Source organism: Camellia sinensis, chromosome 10 (genome assembly GCF_055761805.1).
Source record: "Camellia sinensis isolate YWXY chromosome 10, ASM5576180v1, whole genome shotgun sequence".
Classification (NCBI taxonomy): Eukaryota; Viridiplantae; Streptophyta; class Magnoliopsida; order Ericales; family Theaceae; genus Camellia; species Camellia sinensis.
Genome location: NC_138970.1, coordinates 151529224 through 151552291, shown reverse-complemented (window position 1 = coordinate 151552291; position 23068 = coordinate 151529224). Strand labels below are relative to the sequence as shown.

The 23068-nt window shown below is 29.7% G+C and overlaps 1 protein-coding gene across 1 annotated transcript; it reads right to left on the bottom strand.

The window, feature by feature from the left end:
* Window positions 1-8091: 8091 nt before the first annotated feature.
* LOC114292988 (uncharacterized) lies at window positions 8092-11010 on the bottom strand. Its single transcript, XM_028236993.2, has 4 exons — window positions 10615-11010; window positions 9549-9755; window positions 9396-9459; window positions 8092-8868 (listed from the first exon to the last, which is right to left on the bottom strand). The coding sequence occupies exons 2-4, from the start codon at window positions 9731-9733 to the stop codon at window positions 8557-8559; spliced, it is 561 nt and encodes a 186-aa protein (XP_028092794.2). The 5' UTR covers window positions 9734-9755; window positions 10615-11010; the 3' UTR covers window positions 8092-8556.
* Between the last annotated feature and the right edge of the window lie 12058 nt (window positions 11011-23068).

Sequence of the window (23068 nt, the reverse complement as noted above, 5' to 3'; positions counted from 1 at the left end):
TCATGCCATGAGTAGGAGGGTTGGGTTCAAAAATTTTAATGCATTTGGATTGTAACTCAGTGAAATAAGCAAAAACCCAAAGCTAAAGAATCCAAAATGGACCCCCTTGATTGGCATCTAAGGGTTTCTCACAGAAAAGAGAACAGGCTCTGTATACGTGACCTAGAACGTATGGAGTTAAAGCCACCATCTTCTGTAAAACAAGGGCTTTGGCAAGAGGGGCAAATTCAGGCATGATTCTTTGAGAGGGGGTGCAGAAAAGGAACTTGCAAAGCCAATATAATAAGAAAGAAAAGAATTCCCTATCGGTCACAGGACCCTCCTTTCTATTCTCAGCCTTGATAAAGTCACTATAGGATGAGTTAAGAGAAGGGAGGGAAAAGGGGACTGCTAGGTCAGGATAATCCGGTCCAATGGGGGTTCCAATGGGAGATAATCCTAATAGATGGCAAATGTCAAGGACAGTAGGGGCCATCATCCCACATCTAAATTGGAAGAAATTAAAAACAGAATTCCAAAAGCACAGAGCAGCGGGAATCAAGAAAGGGTCTTCAGGAATAGTTAACCTGGATAATCAGAGGGCATCGAGAAGGTACTACTTGAAGGTCCAGAGTCCTATTAGGGACAACTCGATCATACCATTCTTGCCACTCTGGTCTCACTGTGGGCCAACATCGGTGGGAACGATTCGTCCTCCAGTTCCTCCAGTCAAGGCTACCTTTATAAAGGAGACAATGGTCTTCTAGACGAGGATATAGAGCTGGAAGCTCAGTAAGAATCTCCTTGAATATTGGCCCAAGCACATAGTCTTGTTGCTCATGACGACGAGGGATGAAGATGCGTTCATCGATGGCACTTTTCTCCCCGGCCTTGTACTTCTCACATTCTACATTGATGATCCTCTTCAGGGTTACAGATGGGCTCGCACGCTCTATGACTGGCACTTTCAATGAAGAAGAAGCCATTGATAGAACACTTTTTCGGAGGATGACGCTAAGAAGGGGACTAGAGAGAAGTGGAAAATCGGTAGAGGTAAAGGGTTTGCGTGTTGAGCGAGCGAATGATTTCAGAGCACGAAATAAAAAGGGTTTTAAAAGAAAAACCTTTATGTCCGGAAGATATGTCGCGGAATTCATTAAGTACTAAAAGTACAAACATGAAGAGCTTCCTCCAATATTGATACTTTTGGAGGGAAAAACACATCCCAAATGTTGAAGCTAGCTTTGAAATATAGTATTTGGCTTCGAAACCAAATTTTGGCGCCAAGAGTCAAATAATAAACAACTTCGAAACTAAAAAGCCAGCTTCGAAGTACATTTCATGCTTATGGATGAAAGAATGCTCAAGTATTAGTTTACTTCGAAGAAATTAAAGACCTGTTTTAGGTTTCTCAAGGAAAGTAATATCCTCCGAAGCAAGACTTGAGATCCCTTAAGGATGGGAATTGCTGTTCGAAACATCAAAACCAATAATTGGTTTGTATTTAAGAAAGATTCTCTTTCTAGACTAAAACAGTGCTGCCCTAAAAAGGAGCTTTCATATTCGTGAGAGTATGGATTGTTATTCTAGGGAAAAATGGTCAATTTAAAACTGATTGATCATACTGACCATGACCATATGTTGGTTAGGACTGTCGAATTCGAAGCACTGATTCTAAATGAAAATCAGCAAAAATTGTCAACTATTATTCCATAAATTGGAAAAGTTCATGTTGGTTTTTAGTGTTTCATTTTAAACAATTGAGTCCAGATTCAAAGGATAAAGTTGTTTAGTTCGAAGCCCTGAATTTGCTTTTAAAGACGAATGGAGACAAGATCAAACAATGCCGAATAAAGAAAAAAGTCTTGGTGGTATTAAAATAAGAGCAATTACATCGAATGGCTCTATTTGGGTACAAACTCAAGCTCATAAAAATAGGGAATGGAATAAATAACAAGATCATGAAATTTAGTCCAACTATGATTAATGAATTTCTGTTCTTTTTTTATTCTATCCTCTATTTCTTCTAACATTGGTTGCATGAGTTGATGTGCTCTCACTTCGTAAAAGAGCTCTTCAGCCTTTATTTCGAATGTTGTTTCTCTCAATCCTTGTTCCAATTTGTCTATATCCAAGTCATCCCAGTACGCAGAATCTTTATTCTTGAAGTCATTAAATTCTTCAATGAAGTTCTCTGCTTCGTACTGGGCATGAACTCGAAGGGACGAGAGTTGGTCTAAAGATTGTATGGTAGCCATGGAGATCCGATGCCAGTGGAGAAGCAATAGAAGTTGGTCCAAAAACATGTGAAGCTCTGCTTGGGCGAGGGGATTGAGGACATGACCCCGAGTCAGAATATCACAAGCCCATTGAAGGTTCTTGAAAAGGACTTCGTCCTCAAGAACATTGAAGGGCAAGTGAGAGAAAGCTGCGATCAGAAGTTGAGCTTGCTTCCGCACAGCTGGAGTAGGGGAAGGTGGAGGCTTGTAAGGTGAAAAGATCTTATCTGCGGAGAGGGCAAGCCTCAGTCTCTCTGGCCAGCAAGGATTTGGCGAAGGAGAATGTGTGGATGCTTCTATTTCAGGAGGTGGAGCAAAGGTAGAAGAAACAAGGGCATTAATATAACCAAGCCAGTCAGAAGAACAAATCTTCGCTTTCTGGGCTAAGAATGATGGATTGTACCCTTGTGCCTCTTCTAGGCGTCGGGCGGCGTGCACTATCTTTGTAGGCATGGAAGATGTATACCATGCCACAAGCAGATTCTCCTCCAAACTACGTCGATGGTCAATAGGCACGTAGGGATAGACCACTGAGCTTCGCGCATAAGAAGGGAACTCTAAAGGGTCAGTAAACTCAACAAAGTGATAGTTGATTCGTTCCCTCAAATCACAGGCCTCAGGTTTTGACCAACTTGTCTAGTCAGAAGCCCCAGAAGAGGAAGAAGTTATAGCTCTATCCCATGCAGAGGGTTGGGAAGAAGAACTTCCCGTGTCCATATTTGCGACTTTCTGAATCAAATGATTGAGAGCAATTTGTTCGTAGTCCAAGGGTGAGTCAGAAGAAGAACTTCCCATGTCCATATCTGTAAGTTTTTGAATCGAAGGATTAAGGGCAATATGTTCGAAGTCCAAGGATTGATAATTTGCAAAGGCATCCATGACCTGAATATAGAAAGGTGGGTAATTAATGCATGGAGGTTCTTTCGAGGAAGAACAGCATCATCATATGACTTTTCGTGTGCTCGATCAATGGAGGGAAAAATTGATTCAGCCATAAAAAATGTATCAGTCTGTTCGAATACTAAGGTGGTGGGGTTATTCAAAAGATTGAAGGAGAGTTTAATGCAGATGATGAATGACAGTTGCATTTTTTGGAGAATACAAAACACATGCCCATTCTAAGACGTGGGAAAAGACCTTGATCCACTAATATCACCAAGTATTGGATATATTAGTGCGGGGGGTAATGTTGGCTACATATTTTGTACAAGCCAGTTACAATTCGACGCGTGGCAAAGTAAGGGTAGTAAGGGAAGACCATTTAAATCTTCGATCCTAATCGTACACGTGGCAGTTAGTATTGGTTGTTACGAGATCTAAGTAGCAGTGGATCAACAACGAGATACAAGGTGATGTGGTATCAACGGTTACTCACATTTAAATTCAAATTTATGAGGGAAGCCTAACTGCAAGTGATGGCATAATGGAGCTAATCTTGAGGCAACATGATCAGCGATCATGGGGGAGCAGTTCAACGGTTGGAAATACAGTTCGATGGTCATCCTTAAGCAGTATAAATAGCAGAGAAGGCTCCAGAAAAAGTCTCCAGACTCAGATCCAAAAAACCAGTCTTATTCTACTTTACTTAGTTCTACATTTCATGTTCTTTACATTCCAGTACTTTAAATTCCTGCATTGCACTTCATTCATAGGAGTAGTTTTAAATAGATTGTCGCTGTAAATCTCTACGAGGCTGAATTTGAATCATTGTAAGTTTTTCATTCTAATGAAATGCTTCAGTTGTTCTTTATTTGATTGATATTTTGCTTAATTTTCCTAAATCAAGCCACCAGTAAAAGTCCTCTTTATTGAGGTTGAGAGAACTAAAACACAATCGTCTGATAATTGGTTGGCAATTAAATTTCTATAAGGACTGATTGATCCTTGCTGGCACGCTCGTAATTACAAAAATAACATTCGAAAGCCAAAAAGTCAATAGTCATGCATCATATTTACCAACCAAAAAACACTGAAAAGTTAGGTAGTTCAATAAAGAAAAATGCTTGGGAGCACTAAAAAGGGATCACTAGAGGGAACACTAATGATGTGGCAGTGGGCCCCACTCACTTTCTATGTCTTGTTTTTATTTTTTTATTATTTTTTTTGCCATTCCTAATATATTAGTGCTATTAGTGATACATTTTTTAGTGATCTAAATCATTGTTGTTCAATAAATTATATAGAATAATGTTATTAGAGAACATTATATTTTAAATTGTCTTTCAAGCCTATTACTTATATCTCGTTTGGGAAGTTCACTATTTTAGTAAGTTATTTTAATAGATTAAAATTTTTATATTTAAAAAGATAGTTAGATTTTTTTTGTATTTAGATGTGATATTTGTAAGAGAAAAAAATGAAATGATTATGTATTTGATGTGATATTTTATTTTATTAGCTATTTTAGTCTATTTTGCTTTTTTATAAATTTTAGGTCTCGTTTGGAAACCCTCATTTTTAGCCAAAAAGCCAACAACTCATACAAAAAAAGTCAAATATTCTCTTTTCACTCTACTTTTTGCACATCTTTTCGTAAAAAGCCAAAAAGTCATCCTAAACATACTAGTTTTTTTTAGCTCATATTTTAGCCAAGTAGCTAAAAAGTTACTAAATTAGCCTGTTCCCAAACGAGACCTTAGTAAAAAAAAAGTTAAAACCCAACTTGCCAAACAGGGCATTAATCCAATAAGAGTAGTTCAATTCTTTTAATCTCTCATACTAATTGATGTTTTGAAAAGTTGATAAAAAAATTAATTTTTTAGTTTTTTATTTTACTTTTTTTTCTAAAAAACCTGGTTTTTTGTAATTTTTTTTTTTTTTTTTTTTTGTATAAAAAAGCTAAAAACCCAAAAAGTTCACTTTTTGCATGTTCCCAAATTGACCCCAAGTCACTAATACTACATATTTGTGAAAAGCCTCTTGGGTTATTTTGATGACTTTGTGTTGAAATTTCATATTGGCGAGGATAAATTCATCACAAAGGCTTGAGTAAGAACAGCATGTCCTAACTTGATTTTTTTACATTGGGTTTAGTTTGGGGGGTTTGAGAATGATTTGCAAAGAAAAAAGAAAAGAAGTGTATGAATTTAAATAAAATATATTTTATCTATATTTTTTTTTTCTCTTTTTAAATCTCTCATCCAAACACAATGCTCGTCTTTTATTCTTTACTTCATGTATGTAATACGATAATTTCTCTTCAATTTTCAAGGTCAATACATAATTTAGCCTTCATTTGGCATGCTAGGGTTTTTTGTTTTTTTTGATTATTTTAGTCACAAAAAGACAAAATATATTTTTTAACCTAATAAGACAAAACATCACATCACATCCAAACCATAATAATTTTATTTTTTTTCTCACAAAAGTGAAAAAAGTCAAAAAGTCTAACCTAAAAGAGCCTTTTTAACCCCAAGTTTAAATAATTAAAAAACCAAAAAACTAAAAAATTAATTCACATCCCAAACAAATACTTAAGAAAGTTTTGAAATAGTACAATTTTGCTAATCCTCCCTTCCCTTTCCTTTCCGCAAGGAAGAGTGAAATTTCAATAACAGGTTTCCATGCCACTTTGTAGACATCGCAAGCGAAAACATGATTAAAAACCATCTCCTTAATTCGATCATGCAATTTTGAAAACATACAATGGATTTGTTTGGAAAGTGGATTTGTTTGAAAAGGGAATTGACTTTTTTACTCTTTGACTTTTTTCTCGTTGGGAAAGGATTTTTGATTTTTTTAATTTTTTTTTGTGAGAAAAAAATATAATGATTATAAGTTTAATATGATATTTTATTTTTTATGACTAAAAAATTTATTTTATTTTTATGACTATTTTAACCAAAAAAACTCAACCTTTGGCTTCCCAAACAAAGACATTCCTGAAAAGCTTATTTTATTTTTATGATTAGTGTGTTTGGTTTGAGTTTTTTTTAATTAAATTTTTTGAAAATTGAATTTTTTGATGGGGGATGCACTAATAAATCCCAAATTAATAACTTATGCACTGTTTAGTCCTAAAAGTTTTCTTATAGACTGAAAGGTCCCATTACAATGTTAATAACATCAGATACAATGTTAATAACATCAGAATCATGTTACAAACATTGGATTTCAAACATCTAATGTTCATCAAATTTCAATAATGTTTGAAAATATAGGATGAAAAACATCTAATGTTCATCAGATTTCAATAAATTTTGAAATTATAGAATGAAACATCAGATCATTTACATCATTCACATCATTTTGATGTAAAAATGGGACTAAATGGAGCATAAGAAAACTTTTAGGACTAAATGGTTCAACGTTTCAAAAACTAGGACTTATGGGTAAATTTTCCTTTTTTGATTTTCATGTTTTTTTATTTTTAGTGAATATTTTTAAATTTTTAAACATTTTTTTTTTACTTTTTTAGATACACATTACTTAGATGTATCTAAAAAGTAAAAAAATTGTGAAAAAATATTTTTAAAAATTAATAAATATATAAAAATACAAAAAATATACTGAATTCTTGTATTTTTTTATATTTTTTGAAATTTAGTGAATTTTTAAAAAGTTTTTTTCAATTTTTTTTTTACTTTTTAAGTATATTTATGTTAAGTATGTCTAAAAATTAAAAAAATTACTCAAAATATTAAAAAAATTTAGTAAAAATAAAAAAAACACAGAAAATAAAAAAATAAAATTTTTTAAAAAATATTTTTAAAAAATTGATAACCAAGCATTATCTTGTTTGAGACGGAAGATCCCTGTCAGTTAGAAGCAAGAAGACGACAAACACAGGTATATTTGATTTATTAGTTTGGTTTGATTTTTAAATTAACACTTGAATTAAAAAATCAAAAAATATGTTTGATTTTTAATTTTTAAAATTATTTTTTTCTCTTTTTTCTCACTCTTCTTTTTTTTTCTATATTTATTATTAATATATCAATCAATCACTTTTTCTTCTCTCCTCCCTCATTTTCTTACATTTTACACATCAATCAGTCAAACATTCTCTAAGGCCCATCTATTCAATTAAAAAAAAAAAAAAAAAACTTATAAATCATTTAAAAATTATTCTCAAAAACCATAACAAACAAATTTTTACGCTTTGTAAATCTTTTAAAATATAATTTAAAACTCACAACTCTTTAAAAACTAAAACTAACGGACCAAAGATTTTGTTGAATTGTATTTCAAGAAAAACAAATCAATTTTTTTTTTAAATACAATAAAAACTGGTTTAATAAAAATTAATATCATAAATATTATAATAAATTTTTAAAAATTATAATATTTTTTTTATTTCTTTCACCAAACTAATTTTTAATTTTAAGAAAAAAATTCTAAAACAAATTAAGTTTTAATTTTAAAAAAAAAATCTAAAACAAACCATTTCTTATGTTCTGTTTGGTTGAAAAATTTTAAAAAAAAATTGAAAAAGAAGAGAAAAAAATATATAAAATTATATAAAATATAAATATATTTTATTCACATTTTACCTATCTTTTTTATTTTTCTTCCTAAAATTTTCAACCAACGCAACATTATTACCAACATAAGTTTTCACTCCCATTTTTCTCACCAAACAGATCAAGTACTACATGAGATAAGAACATTATCATGAGATCCATAAACGAAGAACATTGGAACAAAAAGCCGAAAAAAATGGTTGCAACTCTGCCTAACAAGAAAGTAGTAACCACTCCAAAGCTTTTTCTATGATGATGCTATCGCGTGACAAATAAGCTATAACACATCTCAACATCACACCACTTTGCCATCAAAGATGCAAAAATAAACTAGAGAATAAATAAATAAAATAATGGCAGCACACAGATCATTAACAAGACAATAATAAAACCTTGACGATCATCATATATTTACAATGATAAAATGTCACCACTGACACCACTAAAGATGACTCATACCAACTTTTGGTTTTTTACAAATTCACTTTACAAAGCCGACCACTAAAAAGATTTGCATTTTCATAGACCCTAAAATGGTTAATAATTTTTTTAAAAATACCCCTCTTCATACCTACTTACATCATAAGAGGGATCAACAGAACCTAAGCCTCTGTCTCTCCATTTATTTGGTTAACAACTCTTTACTTACAGACACATTTACTTACAGAAGACGACCCTTTTAAACATATTTACATCAACAAAAGGATCCAACTTTCTTCCCCCTCAGTGAAGTGTGCAAAATTCATCTCCCCCTAAATCAAGATTGTTGTTGTCTCATGTTGTCTTTCGGCTTCAGTTTGCTATATAGTACTTTTAGTGTTTTAGATTTGGGTTCACTAGGCCAGGGCAGGGATGCTGCAATTTCGCCTATCCCTGTCCAGGCAATCGAACCCCTCAACCCTCACGGCTGGGTTGTTCCCAAAATTCGCCCTCACACAACCCCCTTTCCTAGAGGAGGAAGCTGATGAGGAAGACAACCCGGAGCCAGAGGGAATAGGAATCGACCGTGGTGAGATGGGGGTGAACTTGTCATCCCCAAATCGAGCGTCCTGAATTAATGGGTTAGATACTCTACTCGGCGGAGACCCACAAAAAAATGGGGGCGACGAGGCTACCTGTGTACAAGATTGTTCCGCACCATAACCACCCTGTAAAATCATAGACACCACACATCAATATACATCCAAATCCAGCACAAAATTATTCTAAACCATTCAATTGCAACAAGTATTCGATGTCCATACACTTCTATTAAAATTTTTAAGGAGAAATTACAAGAAGAAAAACTCAAAGTATGTTTTCAATCTAAACCATCACCCTATTTTGGATAGGTACAAATAATGAAAAAAAAAATTATTTTAGTCATTAAACTCAATGTAATTGTAAATAAAATTTTAAAATATATTTTTTTAAGGCAGATGATTCTGATTGAAAAAGAATAAAAAATTTAAAATTTAAATTGACAAAATTAAAAACTCAGATTTATTTTCTTAGAAGAGTAGAAAAAAAAAAAAAACAATTTTCCCCTTTTTAATGTTCCCAAAATTGTTTTATGGACAAAAAAATGGCATCTTTTTTGCAATTTTTATTTTATTTATTTATTTATTGGCACACAGAAATTAAACAGAAAAATATGGAAGCAGAAATATTATAGATAATTAAAATTAAACAGTACCTTCGTGAGGATGATGTCGAGGAGTTCTGTCCCTGCTTTCGATTCACACAGCTCCGATTGATAACTGTTAATTAAACAATTAAGATTAATAACAGTTATGTTTTTCTGGATTAAAAAAAGGCAAGGAATTGTAAAAACAAAAGCAAAAAATACCTCATATGCCATCTCAAAGGTCTGAATTGATCGTTGAGGCCGGTGTTGAGGAGACCGAGACGACGAGGTTTGGGACAAACCACAGTCTCTCTCCGATCGTAGATCGAAACGGAAACAGAGCTCCTCATCTCTTCACAGGCTGCGAAGGCGTTTTGTTGTTGAACCGCACAGTGATTCATTTTCATTCAGATCTCACTTCCACAACGCCTGATTCGATTCAAAAAAATTAATTAATTAATTAATTTTAAAATTTTTATGAACAGATCTGAAGGATATGAACAGTTGTAGATCGAGATCTAAATAAATAAAAATAAATTAAATCTATTTGATAATAACAGTAGTATCTAGCTAAAATTTGAAATCTACCATAAATAAAGTTTGAATTAGGGTAAACGAAGCAGATCCATCGAAAAAATCAAAACTTTTTCCCTTTTGAACAAATCAACAACTTAGACAATTTTTTTCGAGCTTCTGTTAGTTGATTTCTTGGCAAAAAACTAGTTTCTACAGCTGATACAATTTCTATGTTCTTCCTAGAGGTTGAATATATATATATATATATATATATATATATATATCAGAGCTTCACCAAAAATAAAAAATAAAAAATTCCAAACTTATTCGCAGATCGTTATTGAAACAAAAAAATAAATTAAAAAAAAAAATTATTAATCCGGACAAAAAATATTTTGGAGGAAATTGTTTAAAAATTATTATGAGAAAACCTGAAAGGAATATGAGATAACACGTTTAAGAAATCACAGAAAAATATTGATGAAAGTGAAATATAATTAGTGGTGATTCCTATTTTATTTTCCTTAAAAAAAATAAAAATAAAAATAAAACATTTTCGCAGCTAAAAAATTAAAATTCAACAAAAAAAATTTAGAACGAATTTTTTTTTAAAAATAAATAAAAATATGAGAAAACCTCGAGGAATATGAGGAAACAAGTCTCAGAAATCATATGAAATTGAAAAAATAAAAATACAAAAGAGGATTCAATTGAACATAGCATACATAGGTTGAAGAAATCAATTCGATGAGGAAAAAGAGAGAAGTCATACCTGAGCGAGCTGCAGATAGGTAGTATAACTAAAGCTCCTCGAATTCGAACAAGTAAAACAAAAAAGAAAACAAAAAAGAAAGAAAAAAAAACTAAAGAGAAAACGGTTAGGGGTGTAAGGTATAACAAGGAAAGGGTAAACAGAGATTTTATAGAGAGGGAAGGGAATTGAAGGAATCTGAAAAAGAGATGTGATTAGAGAGAGAGAGGTGTTTGGGAGCGCGAATAAACAGAGAGAGAGAGAGGTAGGGGACAAGAGATGCAGAAAAGGCTGCAGAAACTGTATTTATATTATTTTATTGGAAAATGCAGGCAATGGCTCCCGCGATAAATCTCATCGGTTTTCTCGCACCCCCTAACGCTCCACAAAACTAACCATTTTGGCAAAAATAATAATAATAATAATAATAATAATAATAATAATAATGTTAGATATTATGAAAAAAATATCATGAAAATAATCAGGAAAAAAATTTTACCGTTAGATAATACATACAAAAAAATACTACATACTAATCAAATGATGAAAAATCTTCGTGAGACATTTCATGATATTTTTTTCATGATTCCTAATATTACTCCAAAAAAAAAACACCTCTTTTTTTAATTTTTTTATTTTAATAATTTTTTTTCAAAATTATATGATTTTTTTTATCTTATCAAGATAAATTTAAAAAGTATATTTTTTTTAAAAAAAAAAAAACTCACCGAAGATGAAAATAAACTAAAAATTTATTTATTGCGGTTTATTTTTGTCTTTTTAAAATTTTTTTGAATTTTTAAAAAAATTATAATATTTCAACTTGTCTAAATTTAGAAATTTAAATTTTTTTAAAAAAAAATTTAAAAATTCAAAAAAATAAATTTTTAAAAAAAAGTTTAAAAAATGCATTTCTCAAAACACTCCTAAATAAATAAATAAATAATTTTTGAATAAATTACAAATTCATCCCCTAAAGTTTATAGTATGAAAATTGCATCTCACCTCTTAAAATTTCTTTTTTCATAACAAATGTTTTTTTTATTAGCAAATTATCAATTCAATTAACAATTTTTAATGATGTCAAAAATTTATTTTAATTAATAATTTAAATAATTTTGTCATTATGTAAGAGTAATTATGAACATTATTTTTTTAATTAATTATGTTAAATAAAAAATTCTAACAATGAAAAATATTTATAATTTTTGAAAGAATAATTTTTTTAAAATCTCTGATATTAAAATTTTATAAGATAAATAATTTATAATGTTTTCATAATAATTAGAGTCTCTCAATATTTTTACAAAAAAAAAAAATCGATACAAAAAAATTTCATCTTGACATAAAAAAATTTCAATTTTCATATATAATTTTTTTGATTTTACGGAGAGATTTTAGTTAATAAATCATATCGAACCTCTCCTATTACGTAAAATTAAAAAGAGATATTTTACTAATTTTTTATTTTTTTAATTACAAAAACTAATTTATATTTTAAACAAATTTTAAATATGTATTTATAATTTATTCATAATTTTTTTATTATTTAATGCAATAAAAATCTGTAAATATCAACAACGACCTATTACATTACATGTGACTTGAAAGGCCGAGATGGTGAGTAGGAGCCGTACTCGCCCTATGGAACTGACAGCTGGCATGGGTCGATGGATGGATTGAACTTTTGTTATTAAAACCGACCCTGTGGAAATTGACCTTGCTCCTAAGGTCGGCGGGCCCGTCACCGGCGTAATTTTCGCTCCGTTTGTTTTTTTTTTAAGGTCAAATTTGACATGATTAAAAAAAGATAAAAAATTAAAAAGTCATTATTTTATTTAAGTTATATTATCTTATTTAAGTTACATCACCTCTCTAACACATCACTTCAAACTCAATCCAAACCCAACCCATATTTCATAAAAAATCAAAAAATACACTTATTTAGTCTTGTCAAACTAGGCCTTAATCTTACACACCAATCTCATAATTTGTTGGTATGTAATTCTAATGAAAGTAGGCTATGTTTGGCGTTGGTTATTTGGGTTAAAATAATAATAAAAAGATAAAATAAATTAAAATATTAATAAAATAAAATATCACATTTAAATTATAATTATTTTATTCTTTTACTTATAAAAAATTTAAAAAATCAAAAAGTGTATTATAAATAAAACATTTTAACTTCAAACTAAAACAATTAAAAAGTCAATATACATCCCAAACGAAAGCTAAAAAACATTATAAATTCGTAATAAGAAGTTTTTTTTTTATTTTAAACTGGGTGTCCGACCAATTTATGCATACCTCGATTAATTTTAAAGAATCAAACCTACCATCCATTTGCTGGGATCTCATTTTAAAGTCAAAACAAATGCCCAGTTTGAATTAGGATCTTATAAAATACTGTTTAATCCGCTAAAATCACGCTGATCCGCATTAATTTGCACCGCTCTAACCGCTAATCGCGGTTTAAGCTTTAAAATTATAATCCGCCTTCTAAATCGTTCTGCTCCGCTATAGTTAATATATATATATTTTTTAATCTCCAATGAAATATCATAGTAAAAATTAGTGTGAGAGAGATTTCAGATATGAAATTTATTACAAATTAATAGTATATATATATGATACATATTATGTAAAATTACTTTGTGTTATATATATGAAAAATATTATGTAAATTAGTATCATATATTTTGTAAATGTATAATAATTAGTTAGAATATTCTCCAATCTGTCAATCCGCAACAACTGCCCAAACCGCAATTTGTCATTCCGCTAATCTACCAATCCGCCATTCAATTTGTAATTTTACTTCCAAACCGTCCGAACTACACCGTGCACACCCCTAATTTGGATATTAATTGTTATAAGAGTTTAACCATTATAAATTCGTAATAAAATAAATTATGAATATTTAATTTTATCAATTTAAACTTTATATATATTGTATTTTATAACTCTTATATGCTTAGTATATATTAATAAAAAATATGGATATTTTTTCTCCTACCTTCATGTTGCACTCATATTCTTGTCACATGACTGTATTTTGTTAAAAATTTAAACAATGGAGTGACAAGAGGGGGACATTGACATTTGTGCAGTGACCAAAGTGGGATTTAACTAAAAGTGCAATAGTTTGATCGTCACAATTTCATATATAGGGACTACAGTAGGATTTGATCAAAAGTGTAGGAGTTAATTGTCATAATTTTGTGTAACGACTAAAATGAGATTTGGTGTAATGTATAAGGGTGCAAAAAGTGTAATTTATCCTAAAAAATAGCTTGTCTCTAGTGTAAAATCAGAATTATAGGTGTTGTCTTAACCCATGAAACTATGGGTGTAAATCTGGCCTCATGGGCTCCTATCAAAATTTTGGGCCGAGCTGGCCCATGAACAAAAAATTAAGCCCAGGCCCAGGGGTATTCAGGCCTTGGGTGGGGCCTCGAGTTGGCCCGGTGGCCTGGGCCTAGCTTCGGGCTTGGGACGGCTTGACCATTTTTTTTTATTTTTAAAATTTTTTTCTATCAAAAGTTTATTATTTTTCACTAAAAAATACACTGGGCCTCGCGCGCGAGCTGGGCTTCGAGTCAGGCCCTAAGTGGACTTTAAGCTGGCCGATGGGTCGAGCCATGTGTCGGGCCCACAGGGCGGGGCGAGCTTCAAAATGATGGCTCAAGTCCTAACCCACGGGCTCGAGTTGGGGCGGGCCTAAATGGGTCGGGCCCATCTTGAGCAGGGGGTAGGTTTCAGGCCGCTCACGGGTCGCGGACCATTTTTACACCCTTACATGAAACCCAGTATAAGTTCTATTTCGATAATTCAAACAGCTTGTTTTATAAGACAATATGTGTATATTATTTATGAAACAAAAATTAAGAAAGTCATTCCGATAAGGCTGTTACAGTTATCAGGTAGATTTATTTCCATGAATAATATTAGGGTAGGGCATAGGGTTGTCCGAACCGCCTAACACGCCTAACCCGATTCGATCCACATACAAATGGATAGTTTCGCAGACATAATGTGAACGGATGCGGTTTGAAATATGACATTATAGCGAACCCGCAACAACCTGCCCAAACTTAGACTATTTTTATTTTTTATTATTATTTTTTTTTATGATGGATTTTGTAAGTTTGCAAATATTTTTATTTTATTTAATGAGTTTGAATTGGATGAAATTTGACAACAATTTATTGTTATTTTATTATTACATTTTGGATGAATGTAAAAGTTAATGAAGAATTACTTTTAAGTAAGTTTAGGATTTTAAATGATTTTACTTTAATTGTATTGTTGAGTAGTGAAAGATTTTGATGATTTAATTTAAGATTTTGAAAGATGTGCTTTGCGTTAGTTTATGATTTTATTTAAAAAATTTAGGATTTTGAATGATTTGCTTGCGTTAAGAATTGATTTTGTTGTGTTTTAATTTTATAAGTTTTAATTCATTAATTATTAATGTTGAGTATTTCATAAAATGGGAGAAAAAAGATCCAAAATAAATATTTATAAAATGGAAAAAAGAAGGCTCAAATTTAATTTTAAAGAAAAAAATTCAGTTCGCAACCCAGCCGCAACCACCCACACATCTGCGAACCCTATTCGCACAAACCACAACCTACACTGCGGGCGATTACGAGTTCAATTTTTCCTAAACTGCACATATGTGGGTGGGTTCAAACCGCAAACCAAACCGTCTAAAATCGAACCGCGAGCACCCTTAAATAATAAAATGCATACAAGGTTTTACAAAATGTATAATTATTTATCATTGTTATTCAAAATTCTCACTTAACTGTTCACAAATTATTTAGAATTATTATTTTGTGATTCAAATTCACTCTATATATAAATCACATACTATACAAATTTATAATCTCAATCATACAATCTCTTTCAAGATAAATTCTAGGTAGTTAAGATAAAAGGCCTAATTATAAATGAGTGATCTCTACAGTTAGACTTAAGGTAGGCACATAAAGCCTGTGTTTGGCAAGTGGGTTTACAGGATTTTTTGGCTATTTTAGCCACAAAAAACAAAATAGGCTATTTTAGTCATAACAAACAAAACATCACATCCAACCCATAATCATTACATTCTCCTCTCACAAAAAAACTCAAAAAAGCCAAAAAGCCCTTCCCAAACCAAGCTTTTAAGCCCAGGCTAAAATAGCCAAAAAAACCAAAAAGCCAAAAAGCCAACCCACTTTCCAAACGGAGGCAAAATTATTCTTTATATTTAAGCCTATTTTGACCGATAGGAAAAAAGTTAGTTTAGTGACTTATTTGAGACACATAATTTCTCTATTTTTTTACATATTTTTTTAATAAAAGCCAATAAACAAGCTGTCGTTTGGCATGTGGATTTTTTCGCTATTTTAGTTCGGTCTAAAAAGTTCATTTGTGTTGGCTTTTTAGATTTTTTTGAGGGAAAAAATAATACAATTATGATTTAGATGTGATATTTTATCTTATTTATTTTTTAGTATATTTTGTCTATTTTTTTTACTAATTTAGCTAAAAAGCAAACGCCAAACAAAGCCAAAAAAAAAAAAAAAAACACTTCCCAAACTATTTTGAAATGTAAATTAAAAATTAATATTTTGATTTTTTTTAAATATTCAAAAAATAAAAAAAATAATATGATTTAAAAAATTCAAAAAACTAATAAGGGTTCGTTTGGAAAGTGAGTTGGTTTTTTAACTTTTTGATTTTTTGGTTTTTTTGGCTATTTTAGCCTAAGGCTAAAAAGTCTCGTTCGGAAAGGCCTTTGACTTTTTGAAATTTTTATGAAAAAAAAATAATGATTATAGATTAGATGTGATATTTTCTCTTATTAAATAAAAAATATATTTTATTTTTTTTTGACTATTTTAACAAAAAAAAAAAATGACAAAACTACCTTCCCAAACCGACCCCGCTATGTAACTTGAAAGAGTTTGGCTCAAATTTGGCTCGACACCAAAACGACATCGTTTTGGTGTCTTTTTTTTTTTTTTTTTTTTCCCTGTGTTTTTGTTGCAAAAGGAAGAAGAATAAGAAGAATGGTGGAGAAGAAGAGAAGGAAGGAGGAGGAGAAAGGAGGAAGGAGGAGGAGGATGAGGAGGACTGGAGGGGGCATAATCACAGGGGAGGAGGAGGTGGAGGCGGTGCCGGAGGCGACGGCGGTGGTGCTGCGACGATCTCTGGTGCTGCGACGATCGGCGGCAGCAAGGCGACAATGGTGGTGCTGCGACGATCTCCTCTTCTCCTCTCTCTTTCTCCCTCTCTCATCCTCTTTTTCTTCTCCTCTCTTCTTTCTCTCTTCTCTCCCTCTTTCTCCTCTGTCTCTGTCTTTAAATTCGAATTCGAGCTAAAATCAAATCACTTTTTTCAAACTATTAGTCATTTTCGCTTCCCAAACGGAGGCTAAATTGTCTTTTACAAAGAGCCACAATAGTCATTTTCGCTTTTCAAACAGAGGCTAAATTGCCTTTTATAAAGAGCCACAATAGTCATTTTCGCTTCCCAAACGGAGGCTAAGGCCAAGTTTGACATCCTCAAAAAAATTTAAAAAGTCAAAAAGTCACTATCCTATTTAAGTCATATCATCTCATTTAAGTCACATCATCTCTCTAACACATCACTTCAAACCCAACCCAAATTTAACCCATATTTCATAAAAAGTTAAAAAGTACACTTATTTAGTCTTTCTAAACTTAGCTTAAATTGCCTTTTGTAAATAGCCACAGTAGGGCTTAAGAGAGACTGGAAAGACAAATGTCAACCAAAACAAAAAAAAGTTTGAAAAGACTTGGCATGAACAGCTGTAACTCGTTACCAACGGGAAAGATTATGGTCATATTTATTTTATAATTAAAAAAAAATAATTTTATATTTTTTAAGTTATAATTAAATATTATATAAAACATAATTACACATCTTAAAATAATATTATGATTAAATAATAATAATAATATAATTAAATATAGGATAAATTATAAATACATCTTCTGAGATTATTTATTTAAAATACAGATTGTCTCTTATAATTTAAAAAATTATAAATACCCCATTGTCATAACTTTTTATTTAACAGAATTAACTGAAAAAATGAAATTCATAATTACTCTCCTGTACAATAATAAAATTACTTAAATTATTAATTGAAACATATTTCTAACATCATTAAAAATTGTTAATTGACTTGATAATTTATTAATAAAATAGTTGATTTTTTATGAAATTAGAAATCTCAGGGAGTGTAATATAATTTTCAAAAATATAACAAGCAATTTTTATTTTAATCAAATGTAAAGAGTGTATTTATAATTTATCCTTAAATATATATACCTATGTAGAATTCTCCTCCCCAAACAGACCTTTTACACTTGGAGTCAACTCATGTAAACCCTAAACATTATGTATATTATTAATGTTGATAACCCCAAGCAGAGCGAGATCTCAAAATCAATTGGCGGCATCTAACATTGCTCTACTTTTATTTTGGGGGGAAATGCTTTGAAATTAGTCGCGGAAAACAATAATGCAAGGGTCATAACAAAATATATCATAAAATTTTTCAACAATGATTCATCTCCCCTTTTCTTTCAATCCCCTTTAGCCCCCTCTCTCTCTCATTGGTTACATTTTCTTTTTCTTTTTTTTCCTGCTCCTCCAATCACCACCCGCCACGTGGCAAAGGGGGGGTGAGGGGATGACCCCAAAAGGGGTCCCAAGTATTATTCAAAATTTTTTATGAAAATTTTATATTTCTTAATTAGTGTGTGGTGTTTTATTATATAGGTAATCTAAATGTAAAGAATCTTTTATGATCATCTTCATAATATTTTTTTTATGACTCCTATCATTACTCTGCGGAAAATATTCATGAAAATAATTAAGATGATTGAATATTGATAATTATATATTTAAAAATATATATATTATAAAAAATAAAATAATTACTCTTAAAATTATATTTATCATTTATTTTTTTAAATATAAATATGATTAAAAAATATAGCTATTAATGTCTAATTATTTTATGTTTTTTGTATGTATATTCTACTTAACAAGTCTTAAAAAAATGAACAGTTCGAATTATTAATATCAATCTCAAAATGAATTTACTAAAGTCAAACGCTTTCTGAAGTTGATATGATAATTTGAAAAAAACTAAACTCAATTATAAATACACCTTTTGAGATTTGTTAAAAATACAAATTGTCCGATATAATTTGGAAAATTATAAATATTTTCTTATCATAATTTTTTATTTAACAAAACTAACTGAAAAAATAAAATTTCTAACTATTTTCCGATATAATAACAAAATTACCTAAATTATTAATTGAAATAAATTTTCAATATCATCAAAAACTGTTAATTGACTTGATAATTTATTAATAAAATGAGTCATTTATTATGAAATTAAAAATTCAAGGGGCGGGATATAATTTTCAAAACCACGAGACAAATTGTATTTTAAGCAAACCATAAGGATTGCATTTGTAATTACCCTTTATTTTTTGGTAAATTATACTATGCCTCTTTTTAATTTTACATTGTTTACTTTAATTTAATCTTCAAATTTTTTTATTTATTTTTACTTTGATTCTAATATTTGTAATTTTTTTAATTTATTTTCAAAATAAATTATCATCTCATTTTAAATAAAAAATACCATGTTAGCGACTGTGACAAAAAAACGAGTAAATTACAACTTACCTTCATAAGTTTCACATTTTTTCCCCTAAGTTTAGCCTTTAACGATTACAATTTTTCTCAATTTATTATCAAAATCAACTATTATCCAATTTTGGATAAATTAAAAAAAAATTACCAAGTTACTAACCATATTTCACAAAAATAGATTACATTAAAATTTTAAGATCCACCAGCCAAAACCAAAAATTCTTGCCTGGTTGAGTTTTCAAAATTTATTTTCTAAATTTTTTAATTTAACAAAAATAAATATCAAAAAAGATATTCAAAAGTCAAAGTGAAAAAACTGTAAAAATTAAGGGGTAAAGTATAATTTAATCTTTATTTTTCTACAATTTGGCATATCTTTTTATAATATTAAGAATTTATTAATAAGGGTACATGAAACTGATTTTTTGTGAACGTCCATTGTTTGTCGATGAGCTACTTTACTTTTACACATAAATATGGATGGCAATGGGGTTAATGGGGTGGATATTAATTCCCCATCTCCATTTCCCTATAATAAATTTTCTTCATTCCCCATTCCCCATTCTCCATGGGTACCACCCTCCCCATTTCCTAATGGGTTTGGATTTTCCCCAACCCACTTTAATCCCCATTTTTATTTTATTTTTATTTTTTATATTTAATGTTAACAACTTTTTTTTTTTAAAATGTTCACAACAAAAGCTAAATATACCTTCAATCTTTTTTTTTCTTTTTTAATATATTTAATGTTAAGAATTTTTTTTTTTTTAATTTAAGGTTCACAACAAAAACTAAATATACCTTCAATCTTTTTTCTTTCTTTTTTAATATCTTTTTTTTTTTTTTTAAGGTTTTAACTAAATATACTTTCAATCTTTTTTTTTTTTTAAGGTTCACAACAAAAACTAAATATACCTTCAATCTTTTTTCTTTCTTTTTTAATATATTTAATGTTAACAATTTTTTTTTTTTTAAGGTTTTAGCTAAATATACCTTCAATCTTTTTTTTCTTTTTTTTTAATATATTTAATGTTAACAACTTCTTCTTTTTTTTTTTCTTTTTTTTTAAGGTTCACAACAAAAGCTAAATATACCTTCAATCTTTTTTTTTCTTTTTAAATATATTTAATGTTAACAACCTTTTTTTTTTTTTTTTTTTTTTTTTTTGCTTTAAGGTTTTAGCTAAATATACCTTCAATCTTTTTTTCTTTCTTTTTTAATATATTTAATATTAACAACTTAATTTTTTATTTTATTTTTTATTTTTTTTTAAGGTACACAAAAAAAACTAAATATACATTCAAATTCATATAATGGACGATAGTTCGATCATTCAAATGACCTTTTTCCTATAATGTTTCTGGCTGATGCATCATATAATGGACGATAGTTCAATCATTCAAATTCATAACTGTCCTGATAAAAAAAAAATTAAAAAAAAAAATCTCAAAACCTTTAGAAAAACATTTTTGATTATTATTCTTATTTATTATTTGATTTTATTCAAACTTTTTTCTATTTACAAATAATAACACAATAAGAAACAATAATGCTAATAATAATAGTGAATTTTGATGGAATGGACTTGAGTTTTGGAGTGAGTAAAAAGATGAAAATAAAAAATAATTGAAACTTGAGAAGAATATGAAGAGACTTAAATATAAAGAATACGTATAAGTAATTAGAGTGTACAGTGACAAAAAAAAAAAAATCATTTTAAGATTTAATATATATTATCGTTATTAATAAATTTATAATAAAATATAATAAAAAATAAAATTTTAAAATTTTAGTTAAACATGCTAAATAATTTTTTAAATGTAAATGGAATCACCCAACTTCGACCCAAACTGAGTCCATCCTAAGATTTGTTCACCCCTACAACAAACCCAAATATAATAATTAAGTTTATATTTAAATTTGAGAAAAATTCAATCATTTTATTTTAAAATGAAAGAGAATAAGTTATTCTCAGCACAACCGTGAACTCCTGATTTACCGTTGTCCACTAACAAAATGATACGTGTCCTTAATTAACGTGGAAATTCAACGGCATTTAAAGGCAGTTCAATAACAAAAACAAAAATAAAAACAAAAACAAAAAATGAAAAAAAAAAAAAAAGAAGAAGAAGAAGAAGAGAGCATTTAAAGAGTTCTATGATCCTGTAGTTTAATCCTGTGGATCTTAAAAAAAAAAAAAAAAAAAAAAAAAAAAAAAGTTGGTTGTGAACTTGAATAAATAAATAAAATAAAAAAGATTGAATGTATATTTAGTTTTAGTTGTGAATCTTTAAAAAAAAAAAAAAAAAAGATATGGGGAAATTAGTGGGTACCCATCCCCTATGGATATTTAAAGAATATCACCTACCCTACCTAATGGATAAGAAAAAAATGAGAAAATCTATGTATTTGGGTTGGATCTCCATGGATACCCACAGGGTAGGGTATCCATTGCCATCCCTGCACATAAAAAAATTTGACATTAAAATTCAAGTGAAGTATTCAACCAGTTCATATTACATTTTAACTATCTTCTAGGAGAAAGGAAAATATTTGGTAGCTCAAATTTTTGTGGCTCAAATGGCTCAAATCTGTCAAAACGACGTCGTTTTGCACTCAAAATCTGTCAAAACGACGTCGTTTTGACAGATTTGAGCCATTTGAGCCACAAAAATTTGAGCTACCTAACATTGTCGTAAGAGAAAAATGCTAAATATTATGGCTTTAAATTTTCGCCATATACACATTGTGATATTTGAAAATGCCATATCAAAATATATCGGTCACATATAAAATGGTATTGGCCACCTCAAACAAAAATAAAAATAATAGGTGATTAAAATATTTTAAAATTAAATTTCATTTTCTACCCTTACACTTTACATTCAATTTAACCTTACCCCTCGACTTTTAAATTATCTCAATCAACACCCAAACTTTGAGTCAAATCACAATTGAACACATTTATATAATGCCATTTCAAAATTAACGGATAATAGTCACGTGATAGTATTAAGATATTACAAAAATAACCCAAAATTTAACTCTAATAATAAATTAAGAGTGCTATTAAAATGACACTTTACAATATTATTATAATTATACTTTCAAGTAAAATTACTTTAACGGATAACTTTTAATGGAACACACGCCCACTAAATGAAAATAATTAAAATGACACTTTACAATATTGTACACCTACATCTATCCCCATTTATACTTTTTTTTTTTTTACTAACATAAACCTTTACCCTATTTGTCTTCATCACCTTCCTAAAGTCACATATTTATCTTCAATGAAAAACATTTGAAACCACCTAATCAGTTAAGGTTTTGTTCGGTGGTTTCAAATGTGTTCGGTATTCCAAATTAGTTACGTTGCAAACAATTCTATTACAGATTCTGAGTTTCTACATTTGTGGTCATTTTCACCATTCGTTGATATTTATAGAATAATGGAGGACGATGAAAACAATTCTGATAAGGTTGGCATTGCATTGATAAATTTATCTATCTTCCGTTTACAATTCGGGGTCATTTTCGGTTCGATATTGATTTGCCGATTGTTAAGGTTCTATTCAATAATATAATGCCGAACATTGGAATGCCGAACGATTCCATTTTGTAGGATTTTTTTCCTATATCTATTGTTCTGAGGGTTTTTCGCTCTAAAACCCTTTGAAATAAACAAAAAAAATAAATATATAATGGGAAGTTGGAGGTTACCTGAGAGAAGAAGAAAGAGACCATCAAAGAGATTTCCGACGAGATATTGTCGTTCATG